At 34.8% G+C, this 21,262-nt stretch overlaps 1 protein-coding gene across 6 annotated transcripts in view; it reads left to right on the top strand.

Annotated features, from left to right (window-relative positions):
- The first annotated feature begins 3,755 nt into the window (after nucleotides 1-3,755).
- LOC106067544 (protein mono-ADP-ribosyltransferase PARP6-like) overlaps nucleotides 3,756-21,262 on the top strand; it is a 30,717-nt gene continuing 13,210 nt past the window's right edge. Inside the window, exons 1-12 of one of the 6 annotated variants that reach the window (XM_056010843.1) lie at nucleotides 3,756-3,857; nucleotides 9,277-9,545; nucleotides 12,112-12,215; nucleotides 12,344-12,404; nucleotides 12,759-12,849; nucleotides 12,976-13,045; nucleotides 13,824-13,910; nucleotides 14,522-14,615; nucleotides 15,336-15,434; nucleotides 16,685-16,777; nucleotides 18,014-18,133; nucleotides 18,559-18,692. In XM_056010843.1, coding sequence (XP_055866818.1) covers nucleotides 9,396-9,545; nucleotides 12,112-12,215; nucleotides 12,344-12,404; nucleotides 12,759-12,849; nucleotides 12,976-13,045; nucleotides 13,824-13,910; nucleotides 14,522-14,615; nucleotides 15,336-15,434; nucleotides 16,685-16,777; nucleotides 18,014-18,133; nucleotides 18,559-18,692 — 1,103 coding nt within the window. In that variant the 5' untranslated portion in view covers nucleotides 3,756-3,857; nucleotides 9,277-9,395. Of the gene's footprint in view, nucleotides 3,858-3,917; nucleotides 4,186-9,276; nucleotides 9,546-12,111; nucleotides 12,216-12,343; nucleotides 12,405-12,758; nucleotides 12,850-12,975; nucleotides 13,046-13,823; nucleotides 13,911-14,521; nucleotides 14,616-15,335; nucleotides 15,435-16,684; nucleotides 16,778-18,013; nucleotides 18,134-18,558; nucleotides 18,693-21,262 lie in introns of those variants that run through there. The other 5 variants (XM_013226730.2, XM_013226731.2, XM_013226732.2 and 2 more) reach the window with 5 other exon arrangements.

Here is a 21,262-nt window from a genome sequence, read left to right as displayed (position 1 = left end):
CCCCTGGCTACGCCCATGGCTCCAAGGTATTTGAAGCTGCTAACACTAGTCAGCTTTTCACCTACAATACTGATGCCCCTTTTAAAGCCCTGTTGGCTAATGGCCATAATTTTTTTTTCGGCATTTATTTGCATGTCATATGCTGCGGAAGTCTTGTCAATGAGCATCACCAAGTCAGCTAGTTCTTCTTCTGTCCAATGCTCACAGTACCTTCATAGCCCTCGAGAGCATCTTCCATTATCCTTTCAAGGAAGATATTGAAAATGTTGGTGAAAGTAGGCCGCCTTGTCTAAATCCAAGTTGACTCCAACTGTGGTTTTGAACAAGTCCCCAACGTTATTGTTGAAGTACACCGTACCGGTGGCATCATTGTAGAGGTTCTGGATAACTTTAATTATATTTTTATTTATGTTGTACTTTTCCATTGTCACCCAGAGTGCCCCAAGCCATACTCGATCGAAAGCTTTCTTGAAAGCAATAAAGACATGGAAAAGATTTTCTTGGTGGTGGAGATATTTTTACAGAGAATTCTGAGGTTAAGGACTTTTTCTGTTATGCTGCGACCTTGTCTAAAACCCGCTTGTTCTTCTGATATGATTTTGTCTGCTATCGGTTTTAGTCAATTTAATATATATTATTAACAGTACTTTGCTGGGATGGCTTATGAGGCTGATGGTGCGGTAGTTTTGAGTTGTGAATTGCCTTTCTTTGGAAGGGTGATGATGAGTGATTGGGTCCAGGGTTTGGGCCATTCTCCTGATTGCCAGATCTTGTTGCAAATCGTATAGAGTGCGTTTATCATGGTTTCTCCTCCCGCCTGTAGAAGTTCACCAGGAATGTTGTCAACTCCGGCCGATTTTCCCTTTTTTTCAGGGCTTTTACTGCTGATGCTACTTCCGAGCGAAGAATTGGATAGTCGTTTATGTTGGATACTGCCGGGACATTTATTATATCTGTATCTCAAAGTTATACAACTCTGAACAGTATTCAGTCACATCTTTTTCCTCAGTTAAGTATTTATTGTTTTTGTCTAGTATTGTGTTAGTTCTTCCATGCTTTGAGGTAGTGAGGTCCCTTCACTAGCTGGTACGCTTTTTTACTGTCATTCCTGTAAGTCCCTGTTTAATTTCTTGACACTTATTCTCTATCCACTTTTTCTTCGCTTCTTTCATTTCCTTTTTTAATACGTTTGTTGATGCTTTTGTATTCGTGGACGTATTTTGGGTCGGCCACCTTGCCCTTTAATATAAAGGGAAAGGAGTTGAAGTATATCCTCTGATACCCAGGTTGTTGTTTGTTTGTTTTTTGTTTTTTTTTTTGGGGGGGGGGCGGAGATTCCCTAGTATTTCCAAGGCTGTGTCTGTGACTGCTGTGTTTAACATATTGATTGTGTCGATATCCTGGTCATTGGAGTCCAAGATATTGAGGGCTGCAAAGCGTCCTCCTACTTGTGCCTCGAATATGGCAGCTACTTTGGAGTCTTTCAGCTTATCCAGGTCAACTTTTATCTTGGTATCTCCTTGTTTTGTTACCTTTTTAATGTGTAATTTGAAGGTCATCATAACAAGGTCATGGTCGCTTCCAATGTCAGCTCCAGGAAAACTTCTTGTTTTGGCCGTATGGATGCTTGCTTTAAAACGCTGCTGCACCATGATATAGTCGATCTGGTTGTGGTGCTCTCCGTTAGGACTGTGCCATGTGGTTATACACGATTTTTAGTGGCATCCTAGTGTGTTAGCCAGTAAGAGATTGTTGTATTTCGCAAATTCTAATAGTTGTTGACCTCGTTCATTAGTTGAGAGGTTACAGTATCTTCCACATGTGCCTTTCCAAGTTTGGTAGGAGTCGCTTCCTACTTTGGCATTTCAGTCTCCTTCTTGTACCACAATGATGCCCCCTTTTCGATACCTTGTTGACTGTTGACCACTTCCTTTAATTGCTCATAAAACTCTTCTACTGCCTCTTCGTGATGTTGATGAGTCGACTGGATATAGGATAACAGTTCACAACACAGTTGCTGTAGTTCCTGTTTTCAAGAAACCCCACGTCTTGTTCGTGAACATCTTGTAGTCCACTGTAGTACAGTTTATGGCCATCTTCTGTTGTTGTTTCACCTATGTTTTTCCAGCACATTTCAGAGAGTCCTATGATGTTAAAACGGAGTCGGTTAGGTTCATGTGTGAGCTCTTAAACTTTTCCTTTGTCTCTTAGTGATCTCACATTCCATGTTCCTATGATGATTTTATTTCTGGTATTTATTTTAGTTTTGCATGGACCAGTAATATAGCCTACTTCTCACCTCAGCCCTGGTCTGTGTCGGTATAGGCGCGGCCATTGGTAACCCGGACGACGTCGAGCCGGTATGGATTTATAATTTATTTACGGTCATGATCTCATTTGGTATAGGCTAACGAGGGCTAGAAACTTGCATGGCGGCGCCCATTTTTCCTCTCCATGCTTGACCACAACTTCCAAGTAGGTGGTTCGCCTTGGTCCTGAACATGTGGCCGTTGTAGTCCATCCTGGGACTCTTCCGCCCTGGCCGGTGACCTTAATCTAGAGGGCCTTTTGCCCAGTGGTGCCACGAGAACAAGTAATCTACTCTGTATTCACCCGTCACTAAAAATTTTTAAGCAGGGCCGGACTCAACCGTTATGGGGCCCAATGCGAAACGGATTTCGCGGGGCCAAGTTTGGGTAGGGATACGGATAATAAGTGAAATTTAAGAGTTTGTATTAGAAAATAAATTCGTCTTTGCATTTTATTCATTCTTTACTACGTACAGAACTACTTTACGAGCCTTGCGTCTAGCGAAGTCAGACAGTAGGCTATATCATAAAAATTTTATTTCCTACAGAGATCACGCTCAATAGCAAGAATTACCAAATGTTTCAATCTATCTACGAGAATTGTTGACCTCAAGTAATTCTTCATTTAGTTTGAGGTGCGAAAAGCTTCTTTCACCAGATTATATAGGCCTACACAATTAAGGCTTATGCATAAATGCCGTTTTTATTTATCGCGCATAGGATTGGCGTTTCCCATATTGAATGACACCCCAAAATGACAATTTTTGTCTATATATTTTAGGAGATTTGTATGAGTTTTCTAAAGATTTTAATAATTTCCGGATATTTCCTGGACTTTTCCATGTATTTTGCAATTTCAGGCGATTTCCAGGAGCTCCTGGTAAATCTGTTATAAGTTAAACAATGGTTTAATTTAATAATTTATACGCTTAGAATTAGTGCGGGTCCTATGAGAGTGAGGGGCCCACTGCGGTCACATAAGTGCGGAGCCCTCTGCGGTCACCTAAGGCCGGCCCTGCAAAATAGCGGCGTATGCTACGACGCCGGTCGACTAGTTATTTATAAGAGCGCAGGTCAAAGAAAGTAAATAAATAAGGGGTCGAAAGACGGGCCAGTATTGAAAAGTTTATCCGTATTCTGAATCCTTATATGCATTCTGCTCTTAATGTTTAGAGCTCACTATTCACCCAGGTAAATGCTTCAACTTTCTTGTTACTAGAATATTAAAGAAATGAATTGTGCCCCCCCCCCCCAACTGGCAAAAACCCTCTGTAGAAAACAATCTGTTATTACCTCTGCACACTTAACTTACAGAGGCTCTGTATTTGACACCCCGTGACCTAGTTTTCACTAATAAATATGTGCCATAGAAACAAATGACCTTTATACATCATATGTCCAATATTGGCAATATATCGGAAGGTCTGAAAGGGGGAACTTTGCTTTTTTCTTTCTTTTAGATTAGCTAGATCAACTTCAAAATTTAAATCAAGTCTATACTAATATACTCTAGATCTATTTAAAGATCTAGAGGTACTAGATTCTAGTGTACGTCTATAACTTACACAAACAAAAAAAACAAAAACAAATTGGCAACATATTAGTTAGGCTTTCCTACCCATAGTGCAAAAATTTGTAGCTCCGGGAAGTTTCAAAGTTGAGTCTACAGTCTACAACTTCTGAACTTGCCAACGGATAGATCTAGATCTAGATCTAAATTCTAGATCTAGATGCTTGTTTTTGTGTAAACTGTAGCGTTAAGTAGATATAGATTCTATCATTCTAGAAACTAGTCTAGATCTGCATCTAATTTATAAGTTATTTTCACCAGTGTAGATTTTAGACTCTTGTTCTAAGATTTGATCACTGTAGTCCAGTGAGTCCAGTGTAGTGTATCATTTAAGTAATCATTACTGTATACTGTATCATAATTCATATCAAGTTGAAATGACATAGATTATAGGCCTACTCCTAAACTTTTAGGCTAAACGTTTTAGGCATTTTAGGATTTTCCTCTTTAATCTTTAACATGGACCAATGCTGATGTGTACACTTTTGTGGTCAATTTTCCTGTAGGGATGTTACAATTTTTTTCAGAAAAAATATTTTAAGAATCTTGTTGTCTGATATGTTGTAGATTTGAAAGAGCCTTCTAAATTTATATGAATTATGTATGTATGATTCCTGGTTGAAAGAAAATAAATTTTCTATGTGTGCTTGTCCTTATCATAGCAACCAATGGGCACGATGTGAGGAGATTTGAATGTGTTGAATAAATATGCTTGCCATTTCTTATATATTAATCAACTAGTCCAAAAACATGTTTCAAATGAAAGTTTATTGTTATTAAAATATCTGAACACTAAGCTGCATATTATATACTCATTAGATCTAATTCTACATCTATTTCAAAATGAGTAACTGCAGAAATAAATCAATGTCAGCCATTTTGACATCATTTCAGTCTATGTTTTTTTTAAACTGCTATAATAATTCAACCTATCAGAAAATTGTTTGATGTCACATGACCAATCTGACCAATCACTGTTATCTTGGCATGTAAACAAGAAGGCTAAAATTACAATGGTTAACAATGGCCTCCAGCATTAGATTCAACTGCTAAATATTAAAAAATTAATAGCATCCAAAGTGCACATTATTATGTGAAAAGTAAAGCACTGAAATTTAGCCAGAAAAATGCTCTACAATACTGGAGAGTCAAAAGGCGTGGGAATGTTGAGCTTTTTAAACTATACACAAGGGAAATCGAACCTTTATTTAAGTCTAATAAAACGAAACCTTCTACTCCACGTGGGAAAGCGTAATTTCATTCCCGGAAGCCATTTTTATTGGTCAATCAAAAACTATAACTCTTTTACAGAGAAGTATTCAATTAATAGGTTAACAAAGTGCACCTTTAAGGTATGTAAAAAAAATGTCAGAAAAAAGTCGAAACAGTTTTTTGACTTAATAAAAGGGGCGTGTCACCGGATATTCTAACAACCCTATTTTAACATGGACCAATGGCGCAAATGCTGATGTGTACACTTTTGTGGTCAATGTTCTTTTTAAGAAAATGCATCTTGCTAACATTTCTGATACTCTAGAAATTTTTTTTTCTTTGCCACTTTTCCATTAGATGGGATATTTTAATTAATCATACTGAAGGGTGGTGGCTGAGTGGTTAAGTGCTTGGCTTCTGAACCGAAGGGTTCCTGGGTTTGAATCCTGGTGAGGACTGAAATTTTTTATTTCAGGATCTTTAAGGTGCCTCTTATGGGTACCTGACAGTTGGGGAAAAGTAAGGTTGGTTGGTTGTTGTGCTGGCCATATGACACCGTCATTAACCTGGGCCACAGTAAAAGATGACTTTTACATCATCTGCCTCATAGATTGCAAGGCCTGAAAGGGGTACTTTACTTTTTATACTATGCTGAAAGGTCATTAAAATGTCTATAAACAACTTGCTTGAGCGCTTATCATGCTGCTGTTAAGACAAATGAAAGAATGATTTGATAAATGTTTGTCTGCGATTGAAAGAAGGATTTGATAAATGTTTGTCTGCGATTGAAAGAATGATTTGATAATAGTTTGTCTGCTATTGAAAGAACGATTTGGTAAATGTTTGTCTGTGATTGAAAGAATGATTTGATAAATATTTGTCTGCGATTGAAAGAATGATTTGATAAATGTTTGTCTGCGATTGAAAGAATGATTTGATAAATGTTTGTCTGCGATTGAAAGAAGGATTTGATAAATGTTTGTCTGCGATTGAAAGAATGATTTGATAATAGTTTGTCTGCTATTGAAAGAACGATTTGGTAAATGTTTGTCTGTGATTGAAAGAATGATTTGATAAATATTTGTCTGCGATTGAAAGAATGATTTGATAAATGTTTGTCTGCGATTGAAAGAATGATTTGATAAATGTTTGTCTGCGATTGAAAGAATGATTTGATAAATGTTTGTCTGCGATTGAAAGAATGATTTGATAAATGTTTGTCTGCAATTTAAGCTCTTTGCCATTCCTATGAAAATACAAACCATAAAGGTGCTGCTATTGCAAGCAGTCTGTGAATACATGTATGTATACCCTGGTATACCTTTCATTGCTTTACTTCCTTTTGGGCACATGCACTCAGTTGTACTGGGGGAAAAGTCAACAATACACAAGAGTAACTTCAAATTAAAGGGTTAAATATTGACATAGTAGAAAAAAAGAGATTAATGCTGGAGTGCACTATCCCTTTTAGACAGCCAGACAACAACATATTTTAACAAATAGCAATACTAGAATACATCTACAGGCAGCAAAGGTTTATCTTGAAGAAGTTTAAACCGGGAGTACTTGATTTTATTATTCAAATGGCATACCAATGGCACTTTAAGGAATCTCTACCAGCTCTTTAATTAAGCCTTCAGCTGTTTCTTGCCAAAGGCATGTCTACTTGGCATCATGTGAAAGAAGCTTTTCAAAAGTGAAGTTAAGAACTAGTAATTAAGAACTTTTGAGACACGAATATCAAATCAGGCAGTTCTGTTAATTAAAAACAAAATTGCAAAAGATATTGACTTTATAAGTTATTTATAAGTTTGAAATTCTGAAAAGTTGGTAATTTTTAAAGTTCTTGTATGCTTTTAAATGTTAAGCTTAAAAACAATTTAAAAGTTTTATAATACTTTCACTTGAACTAATGATTTTATAAAAGTTAAGGTATCAATCGATAGTATACATCACTTATTAGTAGTTTAATTCATCTTTTTATTGTATAAAATTGCTTTTGAAGTTGAACAATAGGGTAAGTAAACCTTGCTTATTGTACTGATTAGTATAGGTTTCTAGGGCTGCATTTTTTCATTTGTCTTCAGTACAAAATAGCACTATAATGTTAAACTGTTTCCCTTAGGAGCTCTTTAAAGTCTGCTAAGGAAAAAAAGTTTAGTTAATGTTAAATCTCAAAGACTCAAAAAACAAAGATTTACTGCTGCAGGGGTAAACGACTGTATAGAAAATATGAAAAACATGCATATATCTAACATATATGCATATTTTTCATATTTTCTATAATGTTAAATCTGTATCTAATTTTAAAAATCTTAAATTTTTATGTACCTAATAACTAATGATAAAAGGTCTGAAAGGACAAAATTTAAAAATAGAACGGACACTCATTTTATTGTTGTGTAGCAACATTCAATGAATGTAGGTAATTTGCTCACTTTATTATGGTGCAACAAAAAAAAACAAAACTAAACAACGATAGATTTTATTGGGAAGATTTGAGGGAAAACTGAGGGGCAGTGACACCCTGAGCTTACCGCACGGGAGACACCCACCCTAGTGATGCCACTGAGGCTTATTATAATATTAATAATCTTTACTATTAATTAATGTTGAGGAAATTAGTATTACAGTTTTGCATTACACATAACAAAAGATTATAAGTAAAAATAAGAGCAAACAACTTAAAAATCATCTTCACCTATAGGCTACCTTAGTCTGTTGAATTGTTGGGGCACCACACAATATGTTAACTGTCTTTCTCTGTTCCATGTCTTTTGCCTTGGATAGAATCCCTTTCAATGACAACGCCATCCATTCTTATATGTTGTCTCCCCATTAGTTTCCCTATCTGCCTCTTCTTTTTTCTGTTTTTGTGCTGGTTTTGCTAGGGTAAGAAAGCATACAAAAATATGAGTTCGCACCACTTTTTCAATTTACCATTACATGTAATGTAGATTTTATTCAATGACTCATTTGCAAAGATAAAAGAGTTCTTGTTTTTGTTTTTTTTTATTGGTGTCTTGTATCTTCTCAATTGATGAGAAAATCTTACAATTGTTACCTAGAAATCTTTATAGCTTTCTTAAAAGTGTTTTCTTTAATAGGTGTCCAGGATGGGCTTGTTTGTTTGATTTTACTAGCAGAATGAAAGATTTTAATAAGGTTACTTTAATTTTTTGTTGTTCAGCCAAAGCAGGCCTAGATGTTGAGACTTAAAAGTCTTAAAAGTATATATATACACTATGTGAGCATGGTGGAACATTGACAAGCCTTTATTGCTAACACTAAAGGAGGACTATGTCCTTAGTAGTCTTAATCCTTGTTGTATACTTTTTAGTAATACTGGTAGAATTTATTTTGTAAGCATCAGGTTTGTAAAGTGTTTATTAGTTACCTATTGGTAAAACTAAATAGATTGTCTTTTTGCATTTTTATTTATAAAATGTATACATGTTATGCATTTTATTGGACTACCATTTAAATATCTTCCCACTAAAAATAAATAAGATGTATATTACACAGAAAGTTTTCCAAGTATTATTTGAATAATTAGGAGCCCTGTGTTACTTAAGCTTAAACCCTCCCATGCCATATGGCACATTGGTTGGAAAGCTGTCTGGAACTTTTTTTTTTCAATAAGAAGCTAAAAATAAAAACAAATGAATATTAAAGTGAATGCCAAGTAAGTGGAATTTTGATTTTTGCAAGTTTAAATTACTATCTGGATTCCACAGTATTTTATTTATATTTACACATGGCTGTGGGACTAGCTAGTAAAGTTCTCCTTTCAGACGTTTTGATCCAAGGGGCAGATGATGTAAAGGTCATCTGTTTCTGTGGCCTATGGTTAACAGGGGTGTCATGTGGCCAGCACAATGATCAACCACCTTTACTTTTTCCCAACTAATGTCAGGTACCTAATAGAGCATGGTGGACTCAGAGGCGCCCAAAGATCCTGAAATTAAAAATCCCAGTCTTTACCAGGATTCAAACCCTGGACTAGCTAGTGATTTATGTTAAATAAATGGCGTCATTATTTTTATTAATCATAATTTTACTTGTACAATGCATTCTATAGTGATGTAGTAAAAATAACAAATTATCATAGATTTGCTCTGATTCATTATTCATTGTATTTCTGTTCTGTTCAATATTAATATTTTTTAAAACTTAATACTATAGGAAATCAACATTTTGTTCAATACATTGGTATTGAATGTCATAGCATGATCTGCTAGAACTGGATCACAAAGAACATGTCTAATTTCTGAACAAGTCAGAGTGATAACCCAGTTAAAAAGATGCAAAAAGAAGTGAACGAAGGCATGAAAACTCCTTTATTAGAAATGCAACAAGAAGCAAATGAAGGGTTGAAACTTTCTGTTTCAAGTAGCTCTATGCAAGACAGTACTTATGAAGAAATGTATGATTCTGAATTATGTGAAAATTTTGTAAGTAATATTATGTTATTAACAAACATGCCTTTGTTTAATTTAAGATTATTTTTTTAATGAAAGAAATAATTAAAATATTTTCTACAAATGAGTTTCAAATCTTTTAGTGCAGGAATATATAATATTCCATGAAGAAAAAAAAACTAAAAGTAGTTGAATTGTAAACTCATGGCTTTGAAACAGAGGGTAGAAGTAAGGAATATCTAATTATTAGATTTAGAATGTCCTGAGTTTACTAAGCCTAAAAGCTCAAAGGGCACCTGGCAATTGTTAGTTGTCTTGGTAAAATGACACAATCTTTACACAAATGGATACAATTTAAAGTTTTGTTGAATGAGCTGTTTGGTCTTAAAGAGAAAAAAAAATACTTTTTTATTTCAGGGCTGTTTTGTTCATATACAAAGTGCAAGCTATGGAGGGTTGTTTGCTTGTTAGGTCAATCATATTGACCAAATCATTTGAATACCATTTCTTTACATTTGCTTGTACCTTTAGTCTGTTGTACCATTGGGGCACTCTGTAAATCTGTTCTCTGCAGGCCTCTTTGTTGCTTGCCTTCACAAGCATCTTGTCCAGGCATGATGATCCCTTGAATTTGTCTTTAAATGCATTTGTTATTATTCCAATAGACATATATTAATGATGTCACAGCTAAGGATTCCATCAGTAGTATACTTTGTAGTTTTAAAAAAATATGCCTTTGCTTAAACTATGTTTATTCAACTTGCTTTAACAAGTTTTTTTTTTAATCAGACATATTTAATTTTACAAGTTAATTGGTTCATTTTTTGGAATACTAAAAGTAGAAACCATTAACATATTAAAAAAAAACAATGTAGGCAGTAGTAAAATGAGATTTATTGTAGCCCCCCTATGGGGGGCTGATAATAATAAATTGTGTATTTAGATGAGGTATATGCCCACTATCATTATTTCAGGACTCAGATGATTCAGATGATGATATACCTGAGATGAACTCCTATTGAAAAATCAGAGCAGGAAGGACTAGTCCTCCCGTAGTGCTCTGGCAAGAAACTTAGCCGTCCGGCGTAGTGCCTCATAGCTACCATACAAGTCGAGTGACTGCACAGGCAAGTCCCCTCTTAGCTCGCGGAGCTGGGGACACTCGTACAAGACATGCGACACTGTTTCGACGCTCTCTCCACAGTGACGGCATCGGGAGTCAAAGTTAGTGCGGAACCGGGCAAAGTATGCCCCAATAGGACAGTGTTCCGTCCTGCACTGCGCAACTATTGACTGCTCTGACCTCCTCAGTCGCCACCATGGATCGTCGCGATCTGGGTGACGCATGCGCTGCCAGACACCACGTGCTCTGTCGGATTCCTCCCAGGACTTTAACCACTTCTCATGAATGAGTGCTCGGATTTGTGCCGTTGCTTGTAAGTACGTGCTTGGTGCTTCGAGGTGTGTGGCTGCCATTGCACCCTCCCTTGCGAGGGCGTCTGCCGTTTCATTGCCCTTCACGCCGCAATGTGAAGAAGGCGCCCACTGCATATAAACGACAGCTCCAATAGCTCGGCGGATGTTATCTGCGGCGCCGATTGCCTCTTCTATTACGGGCGACCCTCCCCCGCCGCCACCCATAACTAGGAGACTGGAGCGAGAGTCAGTGACCAACACCACCGTAGTGGCGTTAGTCTCGCGTTCGAGCATTCGGGCCCTAATGGCCTCGAACGCCCTAGTTATCCCTGTCAGTTCGGCATCCATGGAGCATGCAGCGTAGCCGCATGGACCAGAGAGCCTATCTGGTTCAGTCCGGTCGGGGTAGACAATAAGGGCCCCATACCCCGATCTATCGGGGTCCCTCATTACCGACCCATCGGTATAACAGAATATGGCATCTGATGGGTAGGACTTTATAGTAATGGATGCCAAATTTTGGAGAATGGCAGGTGTTAATCGCCTCTTGGTGGCTCCCTCTTGCCCTAACAGGGACAGGTTTATTTGTGGGGCCGGCAATCTCCTCCACGGAGGGCACGTACTGATTCTCCTAATGGGTATTCTATCAGTGGAGAGTCCAGCTGTATTTGACAAATTGGCCGCTATGTGTAGGAACGATCGCATTTTAATGCGGTTCCTCTCTCTCCACTGTCGCACTAAAATTGAGGTGGGTAGCCTAGAGTCGCCCCTTTTATAGCGCTCGTAGGCCGTAAGTACTGCCCTCTCCCTCCTAAGATATAAGGGTGCCACGTTTGTAAAGATTTCAGCAGCGTTTGTTGGGCTTGTCCTAAAGGTGCCACAAATGAACCGTAGAGCCTGTGCTTGTACCCGGTCGAGTGATTCGAGGGCAGTTTTACTAGCATATACTTGAACTGTATAGCTGTATTCAATTTGTGATCTGACTGCCCCTAGATACAATGTGCGTAGCATGTCAGCTTTGGCACCCCACTTTGTGCTGGCCAGCTTTCTTAATAACGCTAACATATTAAAAAAAACAATGTAGGCAGTAGTAAAATGAGATTTATTGTAGCCCCCCTATGGGGGGCTGATAATAATAAATTGTGTATTTAGATGAGGTATATGCCCACTATCATTATTTCAGGACTCAGATGATTCAGATGATGATATACCAGAAATTCATCCATTACTGCAAAAAGACATCCAACTTCTTCAGATTTTTTTCCCGCAAAGCTGTATCAAAACAAGGTATAAATCTTAAGAGGACATCATTTATTTTCCAGATTTATTAAAGTAACAGTTTTGTATTGTTTATTTAACTTTTTATAAAGTAGCTACCAACATGATTAGCTAAATCTTCTTTCTTATTTTAACAGCCTTGTATCTCAATTATGTCAGATGGATTTAACTATGTGTTTTCCTTTAACACACTTAAATGTAAGTTGTAACAATTGGAAAAATAGTTTCTCTAAAATAAATATTGGTAACATTTTAAAAATTTTCCTGTCTTTTCAAGTCAATAGTAAGGATTTTTAATACAAGTTACCCTCATTTTCATCCTTAATGACATTTTTTTGTGTTCGAAACTCTTACTCTGAGTGTGCTCATCATGTTTCTTGAGTTGGTTTCTCATTCTTCACACTGACACCCTCTTTAATTCTTGCTGACATGGAGTAAAAAATATGGCACAGATTTTATTAGAGAGGATTATATAAAAACAATATTTTAAAAACTTCTTGAGTCTTAAAAATATTCATTAAATAATCAATAAATATGTTTTAATTGTTACAGGAAATGAAGATGAGAGCTTGGGGCCTCTGCAAAGGATTTCCAATTAACATTAGATTAACAGTCAATTCCAAACTCTATTTGGCTACTAATGGTAATCTTTTATTACATTCTATCTCTTTTTGTTTAGCATGGAAAAAGCTCTTAGAACATTGACGTTTTTTTTACATCACACAATTCAACTTAAAAATAACATTGTAATAATTCTAATTTTGCACAGAAACTGTTATTGCTAAAGTTTTTCAAGAAACTTCTACCAAATGCAACAGTGTATTAGGTCAGCTGGAAAGGTATTTTTTAAAACTTATCCTTACTTTTATGTACAAGGCTATTAGGTTTCACTTCACTAAATGCTCTTCTTTTGTAGTGAAAGTAAATCATTCTTTTACATTGTCACTGGCAGTCAATGTTCACATTGAAAAGCCAATAGGAGATAAGGTGCTAGTAAGTTTATTTAGTTGCATTGATTAACTTTTTTGCTTTATAACATCTACAGACTGTCTAACAACAAAATGATTTGGTTGATATATATTGAACTAGTTTTTTCCCAAGTATTGTGTTGATTTCCAAATCTTTCAATCTTTCTTTTTATCTCTCATCAGATTACCCATTACATTAGTATTGTAGGATGATGATAAACTGCCATGGAGACAATGTTTTTCTAATTCAGACCTTTTGCTTGGCTCTATTATTTTAACTATATAATAGACAAAGAATGCTGAAGTTGAACAATTTAAACCTTTGAGCGTAAATTTTAACAGAAGATTGCTATAATAGGCATATTCTATCAGGAAGAGAATAAATGAGTGTCAAGGCATATTCTATCAGAAAGGGAATGAATGAGTGTCAAGACATTATTGCATAATTTGACATGGAAACAAATATAGGCTACTATGAAGATGCCAAAGATGCATAACTATTGAGATCAGGCTTCAAACAGAAGATAAAAAAAGTTTGGTTCCACCTTGATATGTTTCTTGTTGAATTTATTATTATAAGTTTTTTTAAAAAGTGAAGATCCCTGTTTTAATGTTTGAGATTCACTTGAAAAGATTTTTCTTTTTTCAGAATCGCCAGATACTTTTGTACAAAACAGTTTAGCATATTAACGAATGAAATTGTTCAGAAACATATTGATAATTGCAGTTTTCAAGAGTAAGTTGACACATACATATGTATTAATCATTACTAGAATTGTAAAACAAAAGTTCCTTTTAAGAACCTAAATGTTCATTAGACAGGAAGAGTAAAGGTTAACTAGTCTCTGTGGATATGTTGTTAGACTAACTTAATGACAGCATTACTTTCCTGGTTCCCATTTGGTATTCAAACACTGGGAAACATCTAGTCTTGAATTGATTTAATTATAATTGTAGTGGTGGACAGTTTATTCTCTTTTTCTTGTATTAGCTCATAAATAATACAGCTGCTTATTATTATTTGTTATAATAAATGATCTTTATTACCTCTTATGCCATATAAGAAATCATTAGCAGTTTTCATAGCACGGATCTATTTACAATGTAGAACCTTTTGCCTCGACACAATTAGTAAATCTCAGAGACCACTGTTACATTTATGACAGATAGAAATATGGTTTTAAATTGATACAAATTAGAAATTTTAATTAATTCAAAATTCTAATATTATGATATACTTTTAAATTAATTGTTAATACTTTTAGAAGAACATTTTGTTTTTAATTTATTTATTTAAAATCCTTGCAGAAAATGTATTCATGTACAGTATTCTTTCTCATTGTCTAGCAATGTACTGAATGGATTTAAAGATTCTGAGTCAGGAGAAACATGTGAACTAGAGAAAAAAACTCCCAGTTTAGATTATGGACTTTTAAGCCAAGTAAATTACTTTTATTGTTCTATACAAATCTCTTACATGCAGTTATAAAGCTGCCTTTGTCAAACACTGTCTTGCACACTTATGATAAGGGATATCTTTTTTCTCTGTGTGCTAAACAAAGGCTATGAAAGAAAATGCCATAAATTGTAAACAGCAATATGAATTAACAAAAAAATTTTGACTAACAGATTTTAGATTGCCTACAAAAAAAAAATAGGTAGCTTAATATTCTTAAGACTTAAAAAGGGTTGCCAATCTACTGATATAGTATTCACCAGATTAACTTAAACCCTTTTAAATACCAAGGAGTTTTTAGACTGGTACTTGGTCAACTTCTGTGCAAATGCAATTTATATAGGAATAATTTTTAATGAATTCATGCTGTCTTAGTAAAAGGCTTAAAGAATAAACCTTGAAGAAATATTTAAAAAAAAAACATTTTTATATTTATTGATGTGGCTATAAACATCAAGCTATGATAGACCATCCAGAGTTAGCATTTTATGAGTGAAAATTCTTAACTTCAGTCATAACTGGGAAACAAAACTGAGCAGTGATTGCTTTCTATTTTAAACTAGTGAGGAAAACATACATGGAACTGAAACTTTCATCTCTTGTCAAATGTGCAATTATATTTTACTTCTATTAAGCATGATGGACAATTAAAAAATTTTCTTCAACAATAACATGTTTATAATTTGTTTGTTTTTTTTGTATCAGATCTACTATTACATGCAAGAAAGAATCACGACATTGAGCAACTTTTGCCCAATTTGTGATAATCTTCATCCTGGTTGTGCTGATAAGGTTTTATTAAAGGTATCAATCTTGCTATTTAGATGAAAAATGAGATATTTTGTAAAATTTATTAAATGTTTGTTTAAACCAAGTTAGTTATGACTTCCATTATATTAATTGTGTTTTTTTTTTTTAGTATTACATTTTCATCACTAAACTAGATGTGTAAAAGTAAGTAAGGAAAGTACCACTTTGGGACCTTACAATGTAAAGGTCATCTCTTAACTGCAATTAATGAGAGTGTTTTGTAACAACTAACCTCCTTTATTTTCCCCAATTAATGTCAGGTATCCATAAGAGTTGACTGCAGGGCACCCTAACTATCCCAAAATAAAAAATTCCAGTCTTCATTAGGACTCAAGCCCTCTTAGTTTGGAAAGATATTGCTTTAATAGTCAGCCATTATGTCCTCTGATGCATACATATACAGACAAACTCACAATGTGTTATACCTTAGTATTTCTGTATGACAAAAGCAGAAAAATAAAGCTATACCTGAATAGTGGCACATTAATAAATTGTTTAACTAGGATGATTAAGTAGATATTATGTATAATTGATAGACTTAATATCAATAAGGAAATTTTTTTCACAGTTGTGCATTTGATACAGCAGTTCAACACTACTATAAACAATGATAAATGTACACATATATGATACACACTAATATTTAACAATCACAAACCTTCAAAATTGGATATAAGGAAGTTAGGTTTTTTTTTAACTATTCCATTGTTTCTTTCAATTGACATTATTATCTTCATCTCTGTTGACATTTTCTTCATCACTGTCTGTTGACATTATCTTCATCTCTGTGTATTGACATTATCTTCATTTCTGTCTATTGACATTATCTTCATCTCTGTTGACATTATCTTCATCTTTGTCTGTTGACATTATCTTCATGTTAGTAAAATGATAAGGATGAAATGCATATTTAGGTTGCTTTTTTAATACTAAAAAATCTTTTGAGATGTTTTTATGTCTTGTCTTGTTGGTTGTCTTTAATATAAATGAAAGGTTAGTTTAAGATGTTTAGGAATGATGTTAGTATCTGAGACAATCCTTAAATAGCATCAGTCCTGTCAGGAATACAATATTTTTTTGTAACATTTTGTGGGAAAAATAAAAAAAAAGATGGAAAAAAATGTTGTTGTTTTTTTAAGGCTGTCCTCTACACAACTTAATTGTCAAGCATTTAGAAAAACAGAATTTTAAAAATTTACTTTCATTTTTTCATTCCATACAAAGTTCTCTTTTTGTTTCATCAGCCTGTAGTGTGTACGAATACACTTTGTATGTTTACCTATCAGACCTTTGAAGCTATGACAGATCTAGCACATTGGATTAATGTGCAACCAGAGGTGAGATGAATGTTAATTTTGTGGCATTTTATACCAAGAGAGTTGTTTTTCCTTTGCAACTTTTCATGTAACTCAAGGAGAGGCTAATCCTTAATGACATAGTGATCTCTATTGCTTGGGGGAAAGCCTGGACAGTAAAAGTAAATTTGAAATTGCTGGGCTCTTACATTCCTCCATGCTAAATGAGACATTGGTCCATTACAAAACCATCAATTAGATAATCTGTCAGTAATGTCAGTTAACCCTATCTTCATAACAATCATTTCATTTAAGACATTATGAATATTAACAATATAATAATACTAAATTATTAAATCTCCATATTCTGTGGTATCATGTCATTAATCTGCCTAACAATACAATATTATCAGAAACACTTTCAATATATATAGATAGAGTTGTCGTAGTTGATATTTTGTAGTTCAAAGCTTCTGGTATTCATGCTGAAAATATTGAAACCTGCCTTTTTACTTTCTTGAGTGGACCACTTCAGGGGTCGATTTTGAGTTTCTGTTTCCACACAAACTATCTTTGTAACCTTTTTATAATTTTTTTTTTTAAAACACTGTTAAGCTGATTGTTTATACAGCAGACCAACCTTCTTCACCTGGCTTTAGGCCATCTTGTTGATCCACTTCCAATCAAGCCAGCAAATATTTAATGGATATGAACAATTTTGACAATGTTATTAGGAACATTATTGTAGATCTAGTTCAGAAAGTGAACAGTGATATGGAAAGTGAGCAGTAATAGACATTGTGTGTGGGTGGGGGGTGGAGGCACCCCAGTCATAAAATAAAATGAATAGATGCACAAGTTAAGTTCAACAACCTTGCATATGTTTAGAAGATGCTTCTGTAGATGATGAATGGAAATAAATGAATAACTACATTTAATCCATGTCCACTATCAAGCAAATCAATTATTTTTATGTTTAGCCTTATTTTTAAGTATAAGTATGTAATGTATTAGTATTTGCTTGGCGGACAATGGTTATGCTCGCCCTGGATGTATGAAAATATGTAGGTCCCAGCTGGGGCTGCGTACCCAAGGGAAATACTGCACTCCTCATTAATTTTTGGACTCGAAGACAAGCCTTATTATTAGTAGTAGTAATTGCTAATAGAGCTTATCCGACCCCTAGAGATTTTTAATTTAAAAAAGGCTTTGTTATTAAAATTATAATAGTCTTCAAAGCTTTTTGAAGAGAATACACAATTTTCTTTTCCCTTTTAGGTAGTTCAGCTCTTGATTCTCTTAACAAAAGCTGCTATAGAGCATTCAAGAGATGGGCATCTTAGCCCTGCCCCACTCATCTTTAACCCTGAAAATTCAACAGAACTTATTGTAGATTTAGTAAGTATTTAATTTTCTTGACTAGCTTAATTCTTTCAAGAAAGTTTGTAATATTCTGACAATACTAAAATTATATACCTCTGAAGAGAGATCCTAATTAGAAATATCCACTTTTGGAGTTGACAGATCTGTTAAAGTCAACAAAGATGTGTTTTCAACCAATGTGAAATATGAAAGTTAGTAACTTATTTTTCTTGCATTTTTCTTTTGGCTGGTATTGCCACTTTTAATTATTGAGTATTTAACACATTCAAAGCTAATGGCTCTGTCATTTTTTATATATGAAATGTCAAGGGTTTATGCAACGCTTTCTTAAACCATTTTTAGTTACATCTCTGGACATAACGTTTTTAAGCGTTCAGGCATTTATTCATGCTCGAGAAAGTGTTTTTAATTTTTATAAAGCATAATTCATTTCTCATCAGAATACAAAGTGCTCAGAGCTCAGGGAGATCACGAAATTCATTCCTGATATAAAAGATATGTTGGATTTATCAGAAGACTTGCTGAAAAATAATTTCCAAGAAGCCCATATTGCTAGCTATCCCTTTTTAAGATGGTAAGAAACAGTAGTAAGAAATTCATTTTTCAAGTGTCTATTTATGATGAAGATATGTTAAAAAACATTTGAACACTGTTTTCTTCTATTTAGTTTTTGGATTAATTTTTTTGTAAACAAAGAAAAGCCAATCTATATGCACTATTAAGCTAGCTAGTTAGTTAAATATAGTAAGTGATACATAAATGATACAAACATATTACGTACTACATAGCTGCACATTTGTATTTTACTTTTACAGTTTAATCACTAGCAACTAACTTAAGCTTGTACATGTAGTGTATTCCTGTTTTCCGAGTGTTCTGTTGAGAGACATATACAATTAAAATAAAGACATTGTTTGTCTACTATACTGGTATGCCTAATGGCTATTTGTATCTGCTCTGTTTGTGAAGATGGGTATTGTGAAGGGTGGTTCATGCGATTGTTGACCTTTGGGTGGCTAAAAAATACTTGGCAGAATTTAAGTCATTGGTTAATATGCTTGACTAAATGCATGACGCGTAGGACGTAATCATCTTCTTTTTTGAAGTAACGTCTGTATTCTATAAGATAAGATAAAAGATTCGTTATTGGAAATTTGTTTGATTGGATGATTTATTCACCTGGTACTGTATTATTGCTAGGTGGAGTTGTTGAATCAGGACTGTTCATAATTTCGCTATATTTTATTTACCATTTTTTTTCTCATTAAAATTTGGTTGCCTGCAGGGGCGGACTGGGTGTCAAAATCGGTCCGGGCATTTCTTTTAATAGTAAATTATGTATGTAAGTAAATTGCTATCTTGATGATGGTTTACATGAGGACTCGCAATCTATATAAACAAGGAATACTGCAACGCCAATAATGTGAACATCAGGAATAAAATTTGTGACCCTAACATTGAACTTATGTGTGTCACACTTAGGCCCTACTACTTGCCTAGAGAATTCACCCAGGTGTGTGTTGTTGTTGTGTACATACCACCGACGGCTGACACAGCGACTGCGTCGGAAATAATTCTTGATGTGTTACACAATGTACAATCAAAACACCCGGACTCTGTTTGTATCGTAACTGGAGATTTCAACAACCTAAATATTGACAACACACTGTCAAACTATTGCCAGTATGTCTCCCTCCCCACAAGGCAGGGCAGAACGCTCGACAAATGCTACGTAAACATTAAGCAGGCTTACAAATGTAAAAGTTTGTTCCCACTTGGAGAATCTGACCATGTATTACTCCATCTTATACCAAATTACAAACCTACTCTTAAAACTACAAAGAGAGTTATAAAAACGGTCAAGATGTGGTCTGAAGAGGCTGTAGAAAAACTACGAGGATGCGTTGAGAAAACTAACTGGGAAATCTTTATTGAGAACTGTCCAGACATAAACGAACTAACAGAAACTGTTACCTCATATCTATCATTCTGCGAGGAGTTAACAATTCCAACAAAAACAATACAAGTCTATGGAAACAATAAGCCCTGGATGACCAAAAAAATCAAACACCTTATTACTGAAAAGAAAACAAAGTATAAGGCTAGCAACGAAGAGTTTATAAATGCTAAAAATAAACTGAGAAAAGCAATAATTGAAGGGAAAAAAACATACAAAGAAAAAATTGAGAATTTCTTTGCAAAGAACAACTCAAAACAATGCTGGGAGGGATTAAAGAAAATAACAGGCTGCGCCTCAAAACGAAAACAAATTTTAGTGGCTGATGATGAGAAATTCGCCAACGAACTAAATTATTTCTATTCTCGTTTTGACAAAGAAGATTTTGTTGAACTACACAAAGAACTTTTCAACACTCTGTCCAAAGGAAAACAAGAGCCCTACGTCAATTTTGTAACGGAGGATGAAGTGACATTGTTATTTAAGAGAGTAGACGTAACAAAAGCTTGTGGACCGGACAAAATTAGTGGCAAGCTGATCAAGCTATGTGCGGAGCAAATTTCTTCTATCTTCTGTCATATCTTTAACCAGTCATTGCAAACGTGCGTAATTCCAAACATCTGGAAAACTTCAGAAATCATACCAGTGCCTAAGAAACCAAAAATAGATTGCTTAAATGATTTCCGCCCAGTAGCACTAACACCTATTGTTATGAAATGTTTTGAAAAATATATTCTTAAACAACTTGTAGCAAAAGTCAATAACAGCCTAGACCCTCACCAATTTGCATACAAAGCAGCTAGAGGAACTGAGGATGCCATTCTATTGCTTTTGGACCAGCTTTATAAGCATCTCGATATACCCAAAACATATGCACGAGTCCTCTTCGTAGATTTCTCCTCGGCTTTCAATACCATACAGCCACATCTAATGATAAACAAACTGAGTAACTTAAATGTAAGCCCTTACTTGCAAGCATGGGTTCTAAACTTTTTAACCCAACGGCCCCAGTATGTTAAAGTCAACAACACCAAATCGTCAACTCGAGTACTATGTACGGGTGCTCCACAAGGTTGTGTACTTTCTCCTGTGCTATACACTCTTTACACTAATGACATAAGAAGCATCTATGACTCAGTTAAACTCATTAAATTCGCTGATGATACTGCCATAGTCGGTCTTATTTC

Source organism: Biomphalaria glabrata, chromosome 1 (genome assembly GCF_947242115.1).
Source record: "Biomphalaria glabrata chromosome 1, xgBioGlab47.1, whole genome shotgun sequence".
In the NCBI taxonomy this organism is placed as follows: domain Eukaryota; kingdom Metazoa; phylum Mollusca; class Gastropoda; family Planorbidae; genus Biomphalaria; species Biomphalaria glabrata.
Note: the sequence above shows the minus strand (reverse complement) of the source record. Positions and strands in the feature narration are given on the sequence as shown.